The sequence below is a fragment of the Lipophrys pholis genome (genome assembly GCF_963383615.2).
Source record: "Lipophrys pholis genome assembly, chromosome: 5".
NCBI classification, from domain to species: Eukaryota; Metazoa; Chordata; class Actinopteri; order Blenniiformes; family Blenniidae; genus Lipophrys; species Lipophrys pholis.
In genome coordinates this window covers 29,118,303-29,135,377 of record NC_137628.1, presented here as the reverse complement: position 1 = coordinate 29,135,377, position 17,075 = coordinate 29,118,303, and the positions used below count along the sequence as shown (strand labels likewise).

The 17,075-nt window shown below is 44.2% G+C and overlaps 3 protein-coding genes across 4 annotated transcripts in view; all 3 read right to left on the bottom strand.

The window, feature by feature from the left end:
- The window catches only part of LOC308109952 (neuronal membrane glycoprotein M6-a-like), a gene marked incomplete at its 5' end in the record, with an annotated part of 16,932 nt that extends 10,677 nt beyond the window's left edge, over nt 1-6,255 (bottom strand). Inside the window, one exon of the mRNA XM_080463849.1 lies at nt 6,219-6,255. Coding sequence (XP_080319975.1) covers nt 6,219-6,255 — 37 coding nt within the window. The remainder of the gene's footprint in view (nt 1-6,218) is intronic.
- A 3,521-nt stretch (nt 6,256-9,776) lies between these two features.
- Nucleotides 9,777-10,963, bottom strand: acyp2 (acylphosphatase 2, muscle type; the record flags this gene model as incomplete). Of its 2 annotated transcripts, XM_080464467.1 has the most annotated exons (4): nt 9,777-9,959; nt 10,387-10,496; nt 10,716-10,732; nt 10,828-10,888. In XM_080464467.1, the coding sequence occupies 4 exons, from the start codon at nt 10,880-10,882 to the stop codon at nt 9,845-9,847; spliced, it is 297 nt and encodes a 98-aa protein (XP_080320593.1). In that variant the 3' UTR covers nt 9,777-9,844. The 2 variants fall into 2 exon arrangements, with proteins under 2 accessions (XP_080320593.1, XP_080320594.1); XM_080464468.1 differs by lacking the exon at nt 10,716-10,732 and having other exon boundaries at nt 10,811-10,963.
- Nucleotides 10,964-12,519: 1,556 nt separating this feature from the next.
- On the bottom strand, nt 12,520-16,834 carry LOC308110332 (equilibrative nucleoside transporter 1-like). Its single transcript, XM_080464572.1, has 12 exons — nt 16,519-16,834; nt 16,197-16,278; nt 15,611-15,783; nt 15,358-15,497; nt 15,027-15,161; nt 14,822-14,919; nt 14,608-14,671; nt 14,458-14,525; nt 14,157-14,265; nt 13,975-14,060; nt 13,595-13,794; nt 12,520-12,785 (listed from the first exon to the last, which is right to left on the bottom strand). Exons 1-12 carry the CDS (start codon nt 16,542-16,544, stop codon nt 12,674-12,676), a joined length of 1,293 nt encoding a protein of 430 aa, XP_080320698.1. The 5' UTR covers nt 16,545-16,834; the 3' UTR covers nt 12,520-12,673.
- Nucleotides 16,835-17,075: the final 241 nt, after the last annotated feature.

Here is a 17,075-nt window from a genome sequence, read left to right as displayed (position 1 = left end):
CCACAAACCAAAGTTTACAAATCAAAGGTCAACGTCTATGAACCTCAGCGGAATGTTAATAAATCAAAGCTCATCGTGTCTTAAACCAAGATGTAAGTCTACAACCCGAAGGAGCACATGAGGAGGAGGAGCACACACACACACACACACACACACACACACACACACACACACACACACACACACACACACACACACACACACACACACACACACACACACACACACACACACAGAGTGATGATGTCATCACCAGAGTGACTCCATGAAACAGTGAAGTCTGACAGTGACCTTAAAGACATTCAGTGACTCACAACTGGAATCAACGTCACACGGCACAAAGCAGCAAAACACACATCTGAACTAATACACACTGCTGCCTGCACACTGAGGCCCCGCCCACTCAGTGAACATTCCATCCATCCATCCATCCATCCATCCATCCATCCATCCATCCATCCATCCATCATATTCTATAGACTATACGTCACACCTGAGTATCATGTCTGTCAAAAGCTTTAAAAAGAGGATAAACATGTGTGTCTCACTGGTGTATCAGAACGTTTAGATTTCCTTTCCAGATTGAACTGCTCCATTGATATTCTTAATCCAGCAGCGGCAGTTCCACAACAATCAATGAATTTGTTCCGATCAGCTCTGGTCATCAAGCTTCAGCCCAGGATTGGCCTTCCTTGTTTTCGTCACCACGGTAACAGTCTTTTCTCCGGCCCCTCACAAGTTTCTCATGCACTCTGAACTCTTTCTGCTGTGTGTTTTTTTCTTTCACTTAACGCTCTCAATCAAATCCAGTAGTAATGGAGGGTTCCTCAGTGGTACCATGGCACCATTCTGATGTCATACAGGGACACCTGGTGGTCCCAGATGGTATGTACTGGTAGATATTGAAATATAAGTCACTTCATGATATTAGATGGCATTACCACCTAATCAAATCCAAAAATGTATGACTTAAAAAAACTGACAGGTTGAACCGTTTTGTAGCCATTAATGTTTGCAGCAGATTAAACACAACTTCAATAGGATGGTTCTGCAGAATATTTGAACCCATATATATCTGAGCCATTCAGGAGGCGCTGATAAAGAACTACAGATAATATGGGGAACGACAGAGAATGGGTTGATTTATTCAGACTGAGAGTTTAGTGAAGGTCGGCTCCACACTTCATATCTTTTCATCCTGAGAGAAGCTTCACCAGCGGGAGAAACAACATCGATCTGTATCACTTTTTCATATTTTCGCTTTTTATCTTGAATGTAATCAAACAATCAACACAGGAAACAATCAAAGGATAAAAGTGGCGTGACAGAGAAGGTGGAAGAGGAGGAGGAAGGAGCTCAGTGTGTTAGTGTTACTTAACATTTCACCTTTACGTTCAGAAAACAGTGTTGGTGTCCTCGGCCCTTCAAAAGACACTGACTGGAACATGTGGAATGTTTTTAGACGAATAAACACCTCAAATATACTATAAATACATCTCATACACTGTGTTTGTGCTTTGCAAATTCTTCACTCACGTTTTTTCTATAGAGTGACGCAGGAAGCAACTAGGTGGAGGAGTCATGGAGGAGTGATGGAGGAGTGAATGAGGAGTCATGGAGGAGTGATGGAGGAGTGAATGAGGGGTAATGCAGGAGTGAATGAGGAGTGATGTAGGAGTGAATGAGGAGTGATGTAGGAGTGAATGAGCAGTGATGGAGGAGTGAATGAGGAGTGATGGAGGAGTGAGTGAGAAGTAATGGAGTGACAGAGGAGTGATGGAGTAATGAATGAGGAGTGATGGAGGAGTGAATGAGGAGTAATGGAGGACTGATGGAGGAGTGAATGAGGAGTGATGGAGTAATGAATGAGGAGTGATGGAGGAGTGAATGAGGAGTAATGGAGGACTGATGGAGGAGTGAGTGAAGAGTAATGGAGGAGTGACAGAGGAGTGATGGAGTAATGAATGAGGAGTGATGGAGGAGTGAGTGAGGAGTAATGTAGGAGTGACAGAGGAGTGATGGAGTAATGAATGAGGAGTGATGGAGGAGTAATGGAGGACTGATGGAGGAGTGAGTGAGGAGTAATGGAGGAGTGACAGAGGAGTGATGGAGTAATGAATGAGGAGTGATGGTGGAGTGAATGAGGAGTAATGGAGGAGTGACAGAGGAGTGAATGATGAGTAATATAGGAATGAATGAGGAGTAGTGGAGGAGTGAATGAGGAGTGATGGAGGAGTGAATGAGGAGTGATGGAGAAGTGAATGAGGAGTAATGGAGGAGTGAATGAGGAGTGAATGAGGATTAATGCAGGTGAAATAGTGAACATGTGGATGAAATAGTGAAACAGGAAGCCGAGGTCGACCTGCTGCTCACAGAGTCTCTGGTTTATGTCTCCCTCTGAGAGCAGAGCTGCTTCTCTCCCCTCCTCCTCCTCCTCCTCCTCCTCCTCCTCCTCCTCCTCCTCCTCCTGCTCCTGCTAAGTCAATAGAAATTGACTTCATCCTCCCTCCATTAAGTCCCTTTCTATTAGTGGTCAGTATAATGAAATGGATACGAGGTGAATAGAAACTCCTCGCTGGCTTCCTGGAGGTCTGGGAGCAGAAACCATCCTTCCTCCTGCGGCCTCCTGTCTCTCCACACGTCTTCCTACTGGTGTTGGGCTGAATCGTTCTATTTTATTTCTACTGGTACTGATGCTGGATGTGGGGTGTTTTAGTGTCACAACTGCTGTGAGGTTGAGTTTTCTCTGTGGAACAGGGAGGAAGGATGAAGATGCTGAGATGACAGAAGGACAGCTGACGTGGAGCTCTGCAGAGACACTTGGTCCTTCAGCAGATGTGATTGATATGAGACATGAGGAGAAGGTCTCAGAGACCATTGAAGGAAGTGTGGGAGTTAAGGTAGAGGAGGTAAGGTTAGGGTTATGATGCCTTAACATGTTTAATCAAGCCACTAACATTATTCCTCAGTTTTTCTCTGTAACATGCATTCTATTTTTTTTTTATAGTGTTGTTTATTTCTGTGGGAGTGACTGATTACTCAATAGATAATCAATGAAGTATTTTTTCATCAAACTGAAATGAGAATAACCGAATCAGACGGGAGTTTCCTGCAGAAAATTCTTCATCTGCAGATCAAATGAAAACTTTCAGGTGCGACATCTGACTGAAGTAGGATTCATGAAATAAATAAAGTCTCATGTAAACCAAAAGGAAAGAAGGCAGAGGGTCTGAAACTAGGACCTCCTAAATAAAGATCACTGGAGGGTCTGCGGTTAAAAACAAAAAGACACTTTGCACAATCTAAAGCAAAGCTATAAACGGCTATGCACATGGATTTAGAAGTTATGACTGCCTGGAGGTGAGAGAAGTTCGCAGCATCGAATCCCACAACAGTCGCTGCTGTGGGTCCCAGAGAAAGACGCTGACGGAAACCCTAAAAAAAGGGATGGTTCATTGTGTAAAAGAGGCTGAAAAGGATTTTCCCCAAGCTGATTAATAAAGTGTGCTTTCTTTCTCTTTGTGTTGCTGAGAGTGGGCGTGTCCACCGTCATGTTTTGACCAATCAGAGCTCAGAGATATCAGCCTGATCCTGAGGACGTGTGTTCATCTTGTCACGATGTCCTTATGAAGGGTGTGTGTGTGTGTGTGTGTGTGTGTGTGTGTGTGTGTGTGTGTGTGTGTGTGTGTGTGTGTGTGTGTGTGTGTGTGTGTGTGTGTGTGTGCGTGCAGACTGATCTCACCTGTCCAGAATCTCATGCAGTCTTAATCTCAGGCCACGTCTCCAGGTACCCATGTATTAAAAAAACTCTGATGTTTCTTACATTTCCACATAAACCAGCTACGAGTCGCCACAGGAGAGGAGGACATTTACATCACAATTTATGACGTGGTGTTTTTTTTTTCCAGGATTCTGATCGGCTATCGAGCTTTCATGCTTCTCGTTACACTGCCCCCTACAGGTCTGAGTGCTCATACCTGCTCTGTACCAGGTGGATGTGAGGGTCCGTGTCAATGAAGAGTTTTTTGTAAATGTTGAGGGGGAAAGTTCAAATTTTGTTAAAACCTGGGAAGTGTGAATGTGGCCTGACTCGGCTGAAACTCTGATGGGACAAAACTGGCTGCTGACAACAATCAGGTGAGACACATCGGGGGCGGGGCAACAAGATACCTGAGAAGAAGAGGGCAGGCCAGGTGCACACAGACAGGAACAGGAGTCTGAACATGACCCAGCACAAGAACCTGAACCATGAATTACATGAGCTGAAAGAGCGCCAGGGGTGAAACATCTGGGGAAACAACGAGCTGCAGCTCTAGTGGAGGTGATGTTCAGGTCGAAGGAACAAAAACATTCTCATTTGGAGGAACAATGGAGGAACTGAACAGGGATTCAGAGGACTTCAGATGATTACATGTGTGAACTGTAATCTGAGTAAAAATACAGATAGAAGGACAGTCACTCAGGAGAAAAGCAAGACCAAATAAGGACATGAGAGGAGACGATGACGATGATGATACTGATGATGATGATGATGATGACGATGAGAATGAGGATGATGCTACAATGTCACAATGGAGCTGTTTTGACAGAAATAAACAGAAGGGCTTAGGTGTGTGTGTGTGTGTGTGTGTGTGTGTGTGTGTGTGTGTGTGTGTGTGTGTGTGTGTGTGTGTGTGTGTGTGTGTGTGTGTGTGTGTGTGTGTGTGTGTGTGTGTGTGTGTGTACGTGGAGGGGTGGGTTTGCTTGAAACGCCATGTCTCCTCATCGGGCGATGTGATTGGTTGGTATGAGTTCTTTCCAGAAAACAGAAAACACCCACGAATCACAGCACAGCAGCTGATGCCACCGCGGTGTTTCCATAGATACAGCATCAATAGATGGGAACATTTCTCTACAAATCCCAATGATTTTTATCTTTTTTTAAAAAACAGCTGTTTGTGTTTCAGTTTATTTTCCTCTAAAATGTGCAGCAAAGCAAAACCTGAACCATGAAGCACAGACAACATGGACACGCCCATTTTACCAACAACAACAAGGAGAATCACACACACACACACACACACACACACACACACACACAAAATCTGCACAATGAGAGCAAGCAGGTCTGATTCAAAGTGAGAGATCAGAAATACAAACATGGAGGGAGGGAAGATGGGAGCGAAGGAGCGAGGCAGGGAGGAGGAGGAGGAGGAGGAGGAGGAGGAGGAGGAGGAGGTGAGATGGTGGAGGGATGAGTCAAAATAGAGGCGGTGAGAGATGGAGGGAAAGGGACAGCAAAAAAAAATGAGTGTATCAGGCAGACAAGGAAGTGGAGGGGAAAATGGAGGGAAATGGAGGAAGAGGAGAGGAGAGGAGAGGAGAGGAGAGGAGAGGAGAGGAAAAGGCGTTCAGACAAGCGTGAAGCATCAACAATGGAAGCTAACAAAGAAAATCCCCACAGAGGCTTCAATCACTGCCTCACTTATCCCCCCCCCCCCCCCCCAGCCTTTATTTCAAGGTTTGGACCCCTGGTCACTTCAATCAACCGCCCACCCCCCACCACCACCCCCACCCCCATCACACACACACACACACACACACACACACACACACACACACACACACACACACACACACACACACACACACACACACACAGACAGCCACTCCCTCATCCATCCGTCCATCCATCCATCCATCCATCCCTTCATCCATCTGTCCCTCCATCTGTCCGTCCTCCCTCTTAAACACCGCCTGCCTCCGAGCTGCTCAGCACAAACAAACACTGCGTTTTTCTGCGTCTCCTCCCGAAAACAGAGTCACGCAACGCCGAGCATCCCTGCACTCATCCATCCACTCGTTCATCCACTCGTCCATTCACTCGTTCACCAGCGCTCACAGTCTGAGCCTGAGGAGGAGAAACCTGCAGGAGACCCTGCTGCTGCTCGTGCAACCCAACACACCCCAACCTGCTGTTAGGGTTTTATCATCTTGTAGGACATGTTGTCTCACACACACACACACACACACACACACACACACACACACACACACACACACACACACACACACACACACACACACACACACACACACACACACACACACACACACACACACACACACACACACACACACACACAAAGGGACCCCATGATAAGGGGATGGTTGCAGAACAATGAAGTGGCTGATGGTGGCAGATAAAGACGGAGTAGAAGCTTCCCTCGCTCTCATACCTTTCTGGCTCTGCGATTCATCCATGTTTTCCTCCATGGCGGCGGCGTATAGTCCCTTTGTCTCCGTTTGGTGGGAAGCGGGTTTTAAAGCCCCTCTCTAGCTCTGAGCACCGTGTGTGTGTGTGGGGGGGGGGAGGCGGCGTGTGTGTGAGTGTGTGTTTGTGTGTGTGTGAGTGCTTTTTCTCCCTCCCTGCAGATGATGGAGGCTGAGGGAAGTCCCAGCTCAACGCTCTCTCTCCTCTGTGAACGTCTGAGGCTGCTCCAGCATCCACCCTCAAACACACACACACAGACACACGCACTCTGTATTTTTTTTTGCACATATATGAATCGCAAACATTTGATCTGAAAGAATTTCCAGTCTGACATACAATCCAAAAAATATAGATTTTACGTGTATATTTAAATGAACCAGAATATCCTTCCCATTCGATTTGCATGTTCTCCCTGAGCCTGTGTGTGTAGTTTTTTTTAATTGTTTGCTGCGAAATCGGAAGAAATGCTGGTCAGTTTAACCTGATACAGCTTCTAAGTGATTATTTACTCTAAGTCCATTTCTGAAGCGTTGGCTTGGATGGACACAAGAGCTTCAGTTATTGCTAAAGCTACCTGTTGCTAGGAGACTTGTTTTAAAGAGTTGTGCAACTGTGTGTCATCTGCATAACAGTGGAAATCAATAGAGTGTTTCCTAATGACATCCCCTCCAGGAAGCATGTATAATGTGACAATTATAGGTCCTGACACAGAACCCTGTGGAACTCCATTGTTAACTTTAGCCTGAGCTGAAGAGTCGTCGTTAAAGTGACCAAAATAGAATATGACTGCAGTCACTTTAGTGCTGAACCTTTAATCCCACTGAAATATTCCAATCTATGTGATATGATGTGCTGATCCATAGTATCAATTCAGCACTGAGATCTAACAGGAGCAGAACAGTGACCAGAACAGAGACAAGAACAGGACCAGAACAGGACCAGAACAGGACAAGAACAGAGACCAGAACAGAGACCAGAGATGTTGATCTGGTCTAGTATTGATTAGTAATCAGGGGGAGAATGACTTTAAATAGTTTAGTCAGGATTGACTCTAACAGGCAAGTTGTTGGATGAAGCCACGATTGAGGATAAATCAGAGACTCTATAGGGTGGAAGCTGGCTAACTGAAAATCAGGTTCTACTGAGAGAACTGAAGATGTTATTGATCTGCGACAGCTTTGGGGTGTGAGTCTAATTTGATCCCTAATAGTTCGAATTTTGTCGTTAAAGAAGTTTACAAAGTCATTACTGCTCAAAGTTAAAGGGATATGAGGTTCGACAGAGCTGTGACTTTTTGTCAGCCTGGCTATAGTACTGAAGAGAAATCTAGGGCTGTTCTTGTATTCTTCTATTAAGGAGGAATAGTAGGCAAATCCAGTCTGGCGAAATCCTTTTTTTTTTTTTACAATAGATTAACAAACTATCTCTCCAGGCAATATAAAACACTTCAAATTAAGTCAGAGGCATTTTCTTCTCTACTTTTAATGCAGTTGTTCATTATACCATCCTCCTCTGAGCTGTTGCTTTTATCTTCAAGAGGGCAACAGAGTGAAGTGAAGCTGCTGCACCATCTAAAATAAAATCAATCAGCTGTCCATCAGATCCACACATGATATTGAAGTAAATATTGATGGATTATATCCTTCAATTTGGTCACAGCCTTGCCTGACAGAAATCTTCTATATTTCAGTTTCTTCTCAGATGTTCAAAAGCCAAATAATGTAAACGCAAACAATATCATTAATTGACATGACAACAGAGGCTTGTGAAGAAAGATAGTGATTGATCAATTTCTTTAAGTGAGAACATGATCAAGGGTGTGATTAAAATAATGTTAAATTAATTAAAATTTGAAAAGCCCATTGAATCTGATCATGAACCGAATGTAATGTAGAGGCTCGTTCTCAACATCGAAATTAATGTTCAAGTCATCCACTATAATGTCTTTACCTGAACTCAGTGCTAAATTGGAGAAAGTCTGAGTATTCAGATAAAAAAACACAGTGTATGGAGCCCGGGGACGACAGGCTATAACTTATAGAACTGGCAGCTGTGTTTCCCCGTGGAGAGCATGAGACTCACAGTCTGGGAATGATGAGTTATAGATGCATGCTAATCATCCTCCTCCACCACTTTCTCCAGTAATATAATAATTAATATGAGTAGTAGGGTGAGTTGTATTAGAATTTGATCAAGAAGAGGTCATTATCCCTGAATCCAAATTTCTGTAATTTAGTGAATACAATTTGTCATTGTCATACCTTTTCTGCATCCAGAGGTAATAAATAAGTTTTGTCTGTCAAAGTCACAGTAGTTTGTTTGCATTATTAGTGGAATTTCTGCCTTTAATGAACCCAGTTTGATCAGGTGAGGCGCTCTCACCTGATCCAGGTGATGTGCCACAGACACTGATCTGCCTTCTTCCATGACTGCTGGTGTACCTCTGATACCCAATGACTGCTGTTGGTGCCCCCTGGTGGCGAACTCTGCTGATGACAGCATTGATCTGATCGAACCTTCACAGAGAAAAGTCCCAGCAGGTCCTGAGCAGCAGCACAATGGAGAGAAACGAGAAGTTTTAAAGAAGAATACTTTGCATTTTCACTTGTAAAGCTCAGTAGTTGGAAATAAACCCGGCTCACCTGCACCTCATTGACATTGAATTCATGGCGTCTGTGTAAACTAATATAAACCAGTCTGAAAAAAAGACAAGTACAGTTCAAATCAATGTGGACAAACTCCTTTACTTTTCCAATGATGTTTGATGTGTGGAGAAAAACTTTCTAAAAGCAAGGACCTAAATAGCTGCTAACTGTTTAATGTGGATTGAAAAGATTACAAACAAAACCCTCAAACATCTGAAACAGTGGCGGCATATAGTAAAACTGCATAAATAGTTAAAACCAGAAAATAAACATTAAAATGTCCAAGTGTGAAATAGAAAATGGCTTTTAAAGGTAAAACTGAAAAAAAAAAAAAAGACAAAAATGTTCAAGACTTTCAAAACAGTTTAAAAGTGTAATAAAACTTTAACTACTCTTGTTTGTACCACACTACTGTTTGTGTAAATTCATCAAAAGTACTTACAGGTTTGTGTTTTCTCATCATTTCAAAGGTTGGACTTCTTGTTGTGGCTCCTGGTGAACTTTATTTAGGATTACTATTGCAAAGTGCTACATAAGTGAAATTCGTTTACACTTTTACTTAGTGAACTAGGATAAAACGGCTCCCCATGAGTCACAGACCTCTCAGTGAAGCAATGTACTCGTAGATTGTGTAGTACTCAGAGTACTCCAGATCGATGTCCAGTCACACTTTCAATATCTTGGTCTTGATTCAGTCTCAGACCCTTAAGGTCCGGGTCTTGACTCGGTCTTGGGTTAGACAGTCTTGGCTACAACAATAGTCATGTACTTGAGTACTACTTGCAGTACTCTCCCGGATGAAACAAACGACGACTGGAGTTTGGCCAAAATAGAAAGAACGGAGGTGAACCATTAAGCTTTTATTGTTTTCTGAGGAGCAGAGAGTCCAGCTTCAGGTTGACCAACATGTGATGAGTGGTTAGCATCATTAGCATGGTTAGCATGCTCAGTAGCGGGTAGAAAAGCCTTGCAGCTCCAGTTTGGAGAGTTCTCTCTCGTTGGAGAAAACCGCTCGGTCGATACGGGAACTTGGACTTCCAACTTTCTTCAGCCACGACTTCCTGACAAACACAAGAAGAACGATGAAGGAAACAGAAACGTCTTCTTCAAATTATATTTCTACTTCAGTGTCTTCACAGAGCAGTTGTGCTTCACTTTCTTGTCTTTTTTTTTTTAAAACTGATCTTCATATATTTAAATTGATAAAGGTATTCAAATGTGTTTATATGTCTGTTTATTGTCAGTCTTAATATTAGTGATGGTATATTAATATCTTCATGGTTATATTTTATAATATTTGATGAGTTGTCAATGTAGTTGTTTCTGTTTTTTAGCATCAGGTTGAGCGTGCATTTGCCATTTTGTTTTTACTGTTTTATAATCTTTATTTGTTTTTCACATTTTTTAGTCAGTCTCAGTTGAGCTGAAGTGTCTCCTCTCCTGGTTGGTTCCTGTGCACTGGATCGTTGCTGACGGTGTCAGACTCACATCTCCTCCACCCGGTCCTCAGCTCCCTGCATCTGACCCACAACAGTGCCCTGCCGGGTGTTCTTCACCCAGCCGCTCAATCCCAGGCTGCGACCGTGATCCTCTGTGTACTGACACACACACACACACACACACACACACACACACACACACACACACACACACACACACACACACACACACACACACACACACACACACACAAAACTTTGATATTGTCCTGGTTGGAATTTTGTGTGTGTGTGTGTGTGTGTGTGTGTGTGTGTGTGTGTGTGTGTGTGTGTGTGTGTGTGTGTGTGTGTGTGTGTGTGTGTGTGTGTGTAGCTTACCATCCTGAAGCAAACACCTGGACAGGTAGAACAATAGAACAAATTCACGATCAGATCTCGTTCATAAATATGACATCGCGCGCACACACACACACACAGTCATATGACCTACCCTGCACATTCCCAAATATCTCAAAGTCCACTGAGGTCAGTTTGCTTTGAGCCATGAGGCTGCAGACAGGCAAACAAAATAAAAGCAGAGACAGAAACATGTCACTCAAACTGCACTTTATTTTTAACTCTGACATTCAACACTCCGGCACCTCCCACCAAAATAAAAGCTGCTGGGCTCAGCCGAGGCACTGAGGAACACCCAGAGGAGTTTTTACTTTGAAGGTGAGACATTCTGCTGTCATTAGACTATGACACTGTGGATTTCCTGTATATACTTGACAAAATAAAAGTCAATCTCAAAACATGTTATAAAAACAAAACAAAACAATAACAAAGAATGAAAGAAGAAGGTAAACATTTTTTATTGGGAACAACTTGTTCTCACTCCATCAGCTTCATGCTTCGTTTCCACGACAACATTTCAAACCAAAACACATAATTTCTGTGTTTTGGTTTCAGAAAGTTTTTGCATTCACACAGCAATTTGAAAACGATGTCCATTTCCACTGAAATGGCAGAAATACTAAAAATGGTGTTGGCGCTGGTGGCTGTTTTCATACTGAAAGCACACACATGCAGCAGAGAACAACGGTCTCTAAACATTAACAACAGGAGAACCCGGACATTCTAGTGAACGGACCACCAAGTTCGATTGTCATTACGGTGACTGTCAAAATAAAACTACCATGTCGAGGAGAATACACACTGGGAGTCATGAAACCACGGAGAAACTTTGTTCTGATTGGCTCTACTGAGCATGTGCAGAAGAACTTGTTCCTACGGCTGTGGTTAGCATGAGCAATGGCAGTGTTTCAGAAAAGCTGCATTTTCCCAAGTTTCCAACGAGATGACGAGTCAGAGCGTTTTCAAAAAGCTCCACCTTGAAGCCACTTTCGAAAGAGTTTCAATTTCAGTGGCTCCGAGCACCGCCATCGTGTAAACAGACACACAACAAACGTTTTCTCCTTTCAGTTGTAAATTATTATTATTTCAACAACGCATGAGGTCTCACGGTGGTCTAAAGCAGCTATTCCATTAGTGGAAGAACAATCCAGCGCTGGAGAATTCTGCTCCTCCGTGAGAGGATGATCCACCGTCGTGAGGCAGGTTAGTTTCACCTGCTGGTCATGTGTTGTTGCTATAGTAATCGTACGCGAGGCCTCAGTCTTCTCCCACTGCCCTTTCCCAATGAAATGTTTAGTTTATATTCCCTCGTGTGTGTAAGTTTCTGTGTGGCCTGCAGGAGGCGACGGTGAGTGGATGACGTGTGTGTGTGTGTGTGTGTGTGTGTGTGTGTGTGTGTGTGTGTGTGTGTGTGTGTGTGTGTGTGTGTGTGTGTGTGTGTTATACATATGATAATGTCTATATACATTCTAACACTTTGCCTATTCTCTGTCTCACACCAAGTATAAGACAGAAAATGTTTTTCACAAAAATATATTAGTTATTGTTAACAGATATTAACGTCTGTCCTGCCCGTTAAAAACGTTTCATGTGGTGTGTAACTGTTTGTTTCTGTATCTGTTTGTCTGGTGATTTTACACTGAAGCTTATGAAAACCTTTCATTTGTCTCAAAACATAATCAACAAAAATTTAATTATCTATAGTTTTATGTTCAACTTATTTCTGTTTGTCAGGATTCATCATCAAAAATTAAAAGGGTAGAGAATCATGCCCCACCGCCACCACCCCCACCCCAAAAACCACCCATATATTTACTGCTGCTGGCGCCCCCCAGAAGAGCCTGAACCACACTCCCCTGTAAAACTGAATACAAGAACATGGACACACAGATCTGATGACTGCTTCCAGGTCCAGAGGTGAGTTCACCAGCTGCTTCTGGTCAGACCAGCGCTCTCACGAGGAAGGACAGACCCGCCCCTAGAGCCAGGCCCAGAGACAGGAAGAAGGCCATGATCGCTCCGGCTGTTTCAGCTTCATGAGGAAGGACGTTCCTGGAAAACAACCAAATGCTCATCAGTTCTTTCTCATTAAACATATTTTAAACTCTGTCTAGTGCACACTGAGCCTCCACATATATGTAGTCTGAGAATTTATGGAACCAGGTTCATGTAAATAGTCATCATTGATAACAGTCAGATGCAGGAATGCTGATTGAATAATCTGACACATGGTTATGGACCATGAGGCCGCCATGTTGTTTTGTGTCCCCCTGGTAGTACAGTCATAGTTCGGCTCTCCGATGGTTGGTATGAGGGCTCTGTCTTATTCACAGCAGTAAAACTAATTTCTTTCAAAGCTTGACAGGTTGTGTGTTTACAGCTGAGTAAGGAGAGAAATACTGAGTCAGCAATGAGATGCTGAATCAGCTGTGAGATGCTGAGTCAGCAGTGAAATGCTGAGTCAGTAATGACACGCTGAGTCAGCAATGAGATGCTGAATCAGCTGTTAGATGCTGAATCAGCAGTGAAATGCTGAGTCAGTAATGACACGCTGAGTCAGCATTGAGATGCTGAATCAGCTGTGAGACGCTGAGTCAGCAGTTATACGCTGAGTCAGCAGTGAGATGCTGAGTCAGCAGTGAGATGCTGAGTGGGCAGTGAGATGCTGAGTCGGCAGTGAAATGCTGAGTCAGCAGTGAGACGCTGAGTCAGCAGTGAAATGCTGAGTCAGCAGTGACAAATCTGAGTCAGCAGTGAAATGCTGAGTCAGCAGTGACATGCTGAGTCAGCAATGGGAAGATGCTGAGTCAGCAGTGAGAAGATGCCAAGTCAGCAGAGACAGAGAGAGTTTGCTGACTCACTTCGGTCCGTAGCACATGCAGAGGCTGGCCAGGTATCCATTACTGAAAGCGAAAACCACCATGAAGGCGATGAAGATGCCATCATGGTAGAAGTAGACGGGCAGGTGGTGGCGAGGATGAACGTTACACAGCATGAAGAGCGGAATGAAGACCACACGACACGCGATGGACACTGGGAGGATCAGACTGTCTTTATCTGGCTACACACACACACACACACACACACACACACACACACACACACACACACACACACACACACACACACACACACACACACGTTAAATTACAACTGAAAATTTATAAATTCAAACACACTGTAATGCTGGGGCAGTGTTGGCACCCAGTAAATCAGATTTTTTTGTTTTTAACAAACTCACCCACATACAGAAGGCTGTTAAGCTCCGCCCACTCCAGTCACAAAGGTTGAAGAGCAGGAAGCAGCTGACGGGGATGAAGTACAGTTCTGCCAATCAAAGGCGAGAAGCGTCAGCCAATCACAAACAGCCACAGGTAGATCATGTGACCTTCACATGAGTAGAAGAAGAAGAACGTGACCCACCCCAGGAGCCTCCGTCAGCGAGCGAGGACCGTGTGTCTGCAGTGACGGCCGGAAAAGTCCCGATGGTGACGGTGAAGGTGAAGCAGACCGACAGGGCCAGCAGCCAGATCTGAGGGTCAATGGTCACACCAAGGTCACACAGAGAAACTGTCTTGATTTCTCATTGAAATGAAGGAATTTGATCAACAGTACTGATTCTATGTGATAAATGCGGTTTACTGTTGGTCTGCTGTTGACTGTATTTTTATTAAGTTCTAAAGTTTTGTCTGTTTTCGTCTGGAAGCTGCTGCACGTCTCCGACCTTCTGAAAGATTTTCAGCATGGACACCTTCTGTGGTCTCGTTTGATCGTCTGCTGGGTCCTTACCGTCTGAACAACAACAATAACAACAACAAACAACATCAGTGTTCGCACACGTCTGTCATCATCAATCTGCGTCGTCTGTTTTTACCTTTCTGCTTCAAACTGACGGTGTTCTGCTCCTCTTCAGTCCTCCTCTTCCTCTGCTGGTAGAACTGGAAGAACTCCTGCACACAACGGCATCGTGTGTGTTTGTGTGTGTGTGTGTGTGTGTGTGTGTGTGTGTGTGTGTGTGTGTGTGTGTGTGTGTGTGTGTGTGTGTGTGTGTGTGTGTGTGTGTGTGTGTGTGTGTGTGTGTGTGTTACCATTTTAGGCAGCATGATGTAGGAAAGGATGGAGAGAAATATGACCCCACAGGCTGTGATGAAATATCCAAATGCTGCATCATTAAGTTCAGATCCACCTGAAAGGAAGGAAGGCAAAGAAGTTACTGTTTGTTCATTTATTGATTGTTTATTGATTGTTTATTGATTGTTTATTGATTGTTTATTATTGATAAAACATTCACACTTGCGATGGCGCAGATCATGGCTAAGGCAGCAAAAGTGCCAGCGAGTCCTTGACCACTCATGATGGGAGTCGTGTAGGAAGCTGGCAGCAGACCGGCCATCCCAAACAGACTGCCCTGCAGCACCGCGCCGAAGGCTGTAAACAACAAACAAACAAACAAACCGGTCAACAAACAGACTGCCCTGCACCACCGCACTATGGCTGTAATGAATGAATGAATGAAATGTTTATTACAAAGAAACAAACAGACAGTTTGAGTTACAGTTCTATAGTAACAATAATGTTATGAACAAACAAACAAACAAAAATAAACAAACACTGCCGAGCTCACAGTTGATGATGATGATCTTCACCATGGTAACCGAGAAGAAGGACAGTGGCTCCATGGGGACTCTGACGAGGATGACAGTGACGATGAAGACCAACATGATGATGACCAGACTGCCCATCACACGGAGGCGCTGGGGGATCCTGATTGGACGACAAGCAGGAGCTCTGTGATTGGCTGAGAGCCGGCTGAGGCCGCAGGTTCGCAGCTCTGTGATTGGCTGAGAGGCGGCCGAGTCAGCAGGTGAGGTACTCACAGCGAGTGCAGGAAGGAGGTGAGGCAGGTGCACAGCAGCAGCGGCAGCATGGCGCACAGCGTCATCACGTTGTTGAACTTGGCCTCCAGAACGCCACGGGAGTCGCCCGCTGCCTCCGTCTGATTGGCTGATCGGTCCACCAATGAGGGCTCCTTCAGACGGCTAGTGAAGTACTTTGGAGGGGGAAGGAAGTAAAAGTCCTCAAAACAGTAATCTATTACTCATCACAAATCATAAACTCTTTATAGTTGAATGTAATCTATTACACATTGCTTAACACAAGTAATCAATGAATTGATTTATTCTCTTCATTTTATAACGTAAACTTACAGGTAATGCCAAGTCAGAGATCAATGATATCAACATACAAAAAAGTAATCGATTACACAATTTATTACAAGTAATAAATTACAACTGTACACATTGCTTTTTGTAAAGTAATATATAACATGTTCCTGCACAGAACATGATCTCTGACAGACTGAACGATAGAAGGTCACTGCACAGTTTGCAATCTTGACTTTCAAATGTAATCTATTACATCCTGGAGACTGAGAGGGTCACAAAACAGGAAGTGACGTCATACCGCCGTGGCCGTCATGAAGAAGTTCCATGGAAGCAACGTCCCCAAACCGAGCATGAAGAAGATCAACCAGACGGCCAAATACCTGTGTGTGTGTGTGTGTGTGTGTGTGTGTGTGTGTGTGTGTGTGTGTGTGTGTGTGTGTGTGTGTGTGTGTGTGTGTGTGTGTGTGTGTGTGTGTGTGTGAGAGAGAAAGAGCGACAGAGAGAGAGAGAGAGAGAGAGAGAGAGAGAGAGAGAGAGAGAGAGAGAGAGAGACACAAACACACAAGTTACAACTACAACTCACACACACTTAAAAGTAGTAATCAGTTGTTTGGACTCACTTGTCTTTTGGTGAACTGACTGACATTTTCCTTCGAAGGCTGAAACCTGAGAACCAGACCAGGTGAGAAGCAGACCAGGTGAGGACCAGAGGACCAGACCAGGTGAGGACCAGAGGAACAGACCAGGTGAGGACCAGAGGACCAGACCAGGTGAGGACCAGAGGAACAGACCAGGTGAGGACCAGAGGACCAGACCAGGTGAGGACCAGGGGAACAGACCAGGTGATGATCTGACCAGGTGAGGACCGGACCAGGTGAGGACCTGACCAGGTGAGGACCAGAGGTGTGGATCTGTGAGGGTCCAGGTAGATTCTGCGAATTTCTGTGGATTTTAATCAGGAGAAACGCTGAAATAAGTTTAAACATAAATAATTATTTCAGAACTAAAGTCCTTTCGACACGGTGACACTGTATTTTAGAGCTTTCAAAATAAGAGCAGAATATTCTGAAAGGTATCGAGCAAACCTTTCTGTGTTTCTTCTCTTTATAAAATGTAAACTGAGTCAGATCTTCCTGCTGAGTCAGTACGCAGTTCAAGGTCACTCAGACTGTTGACC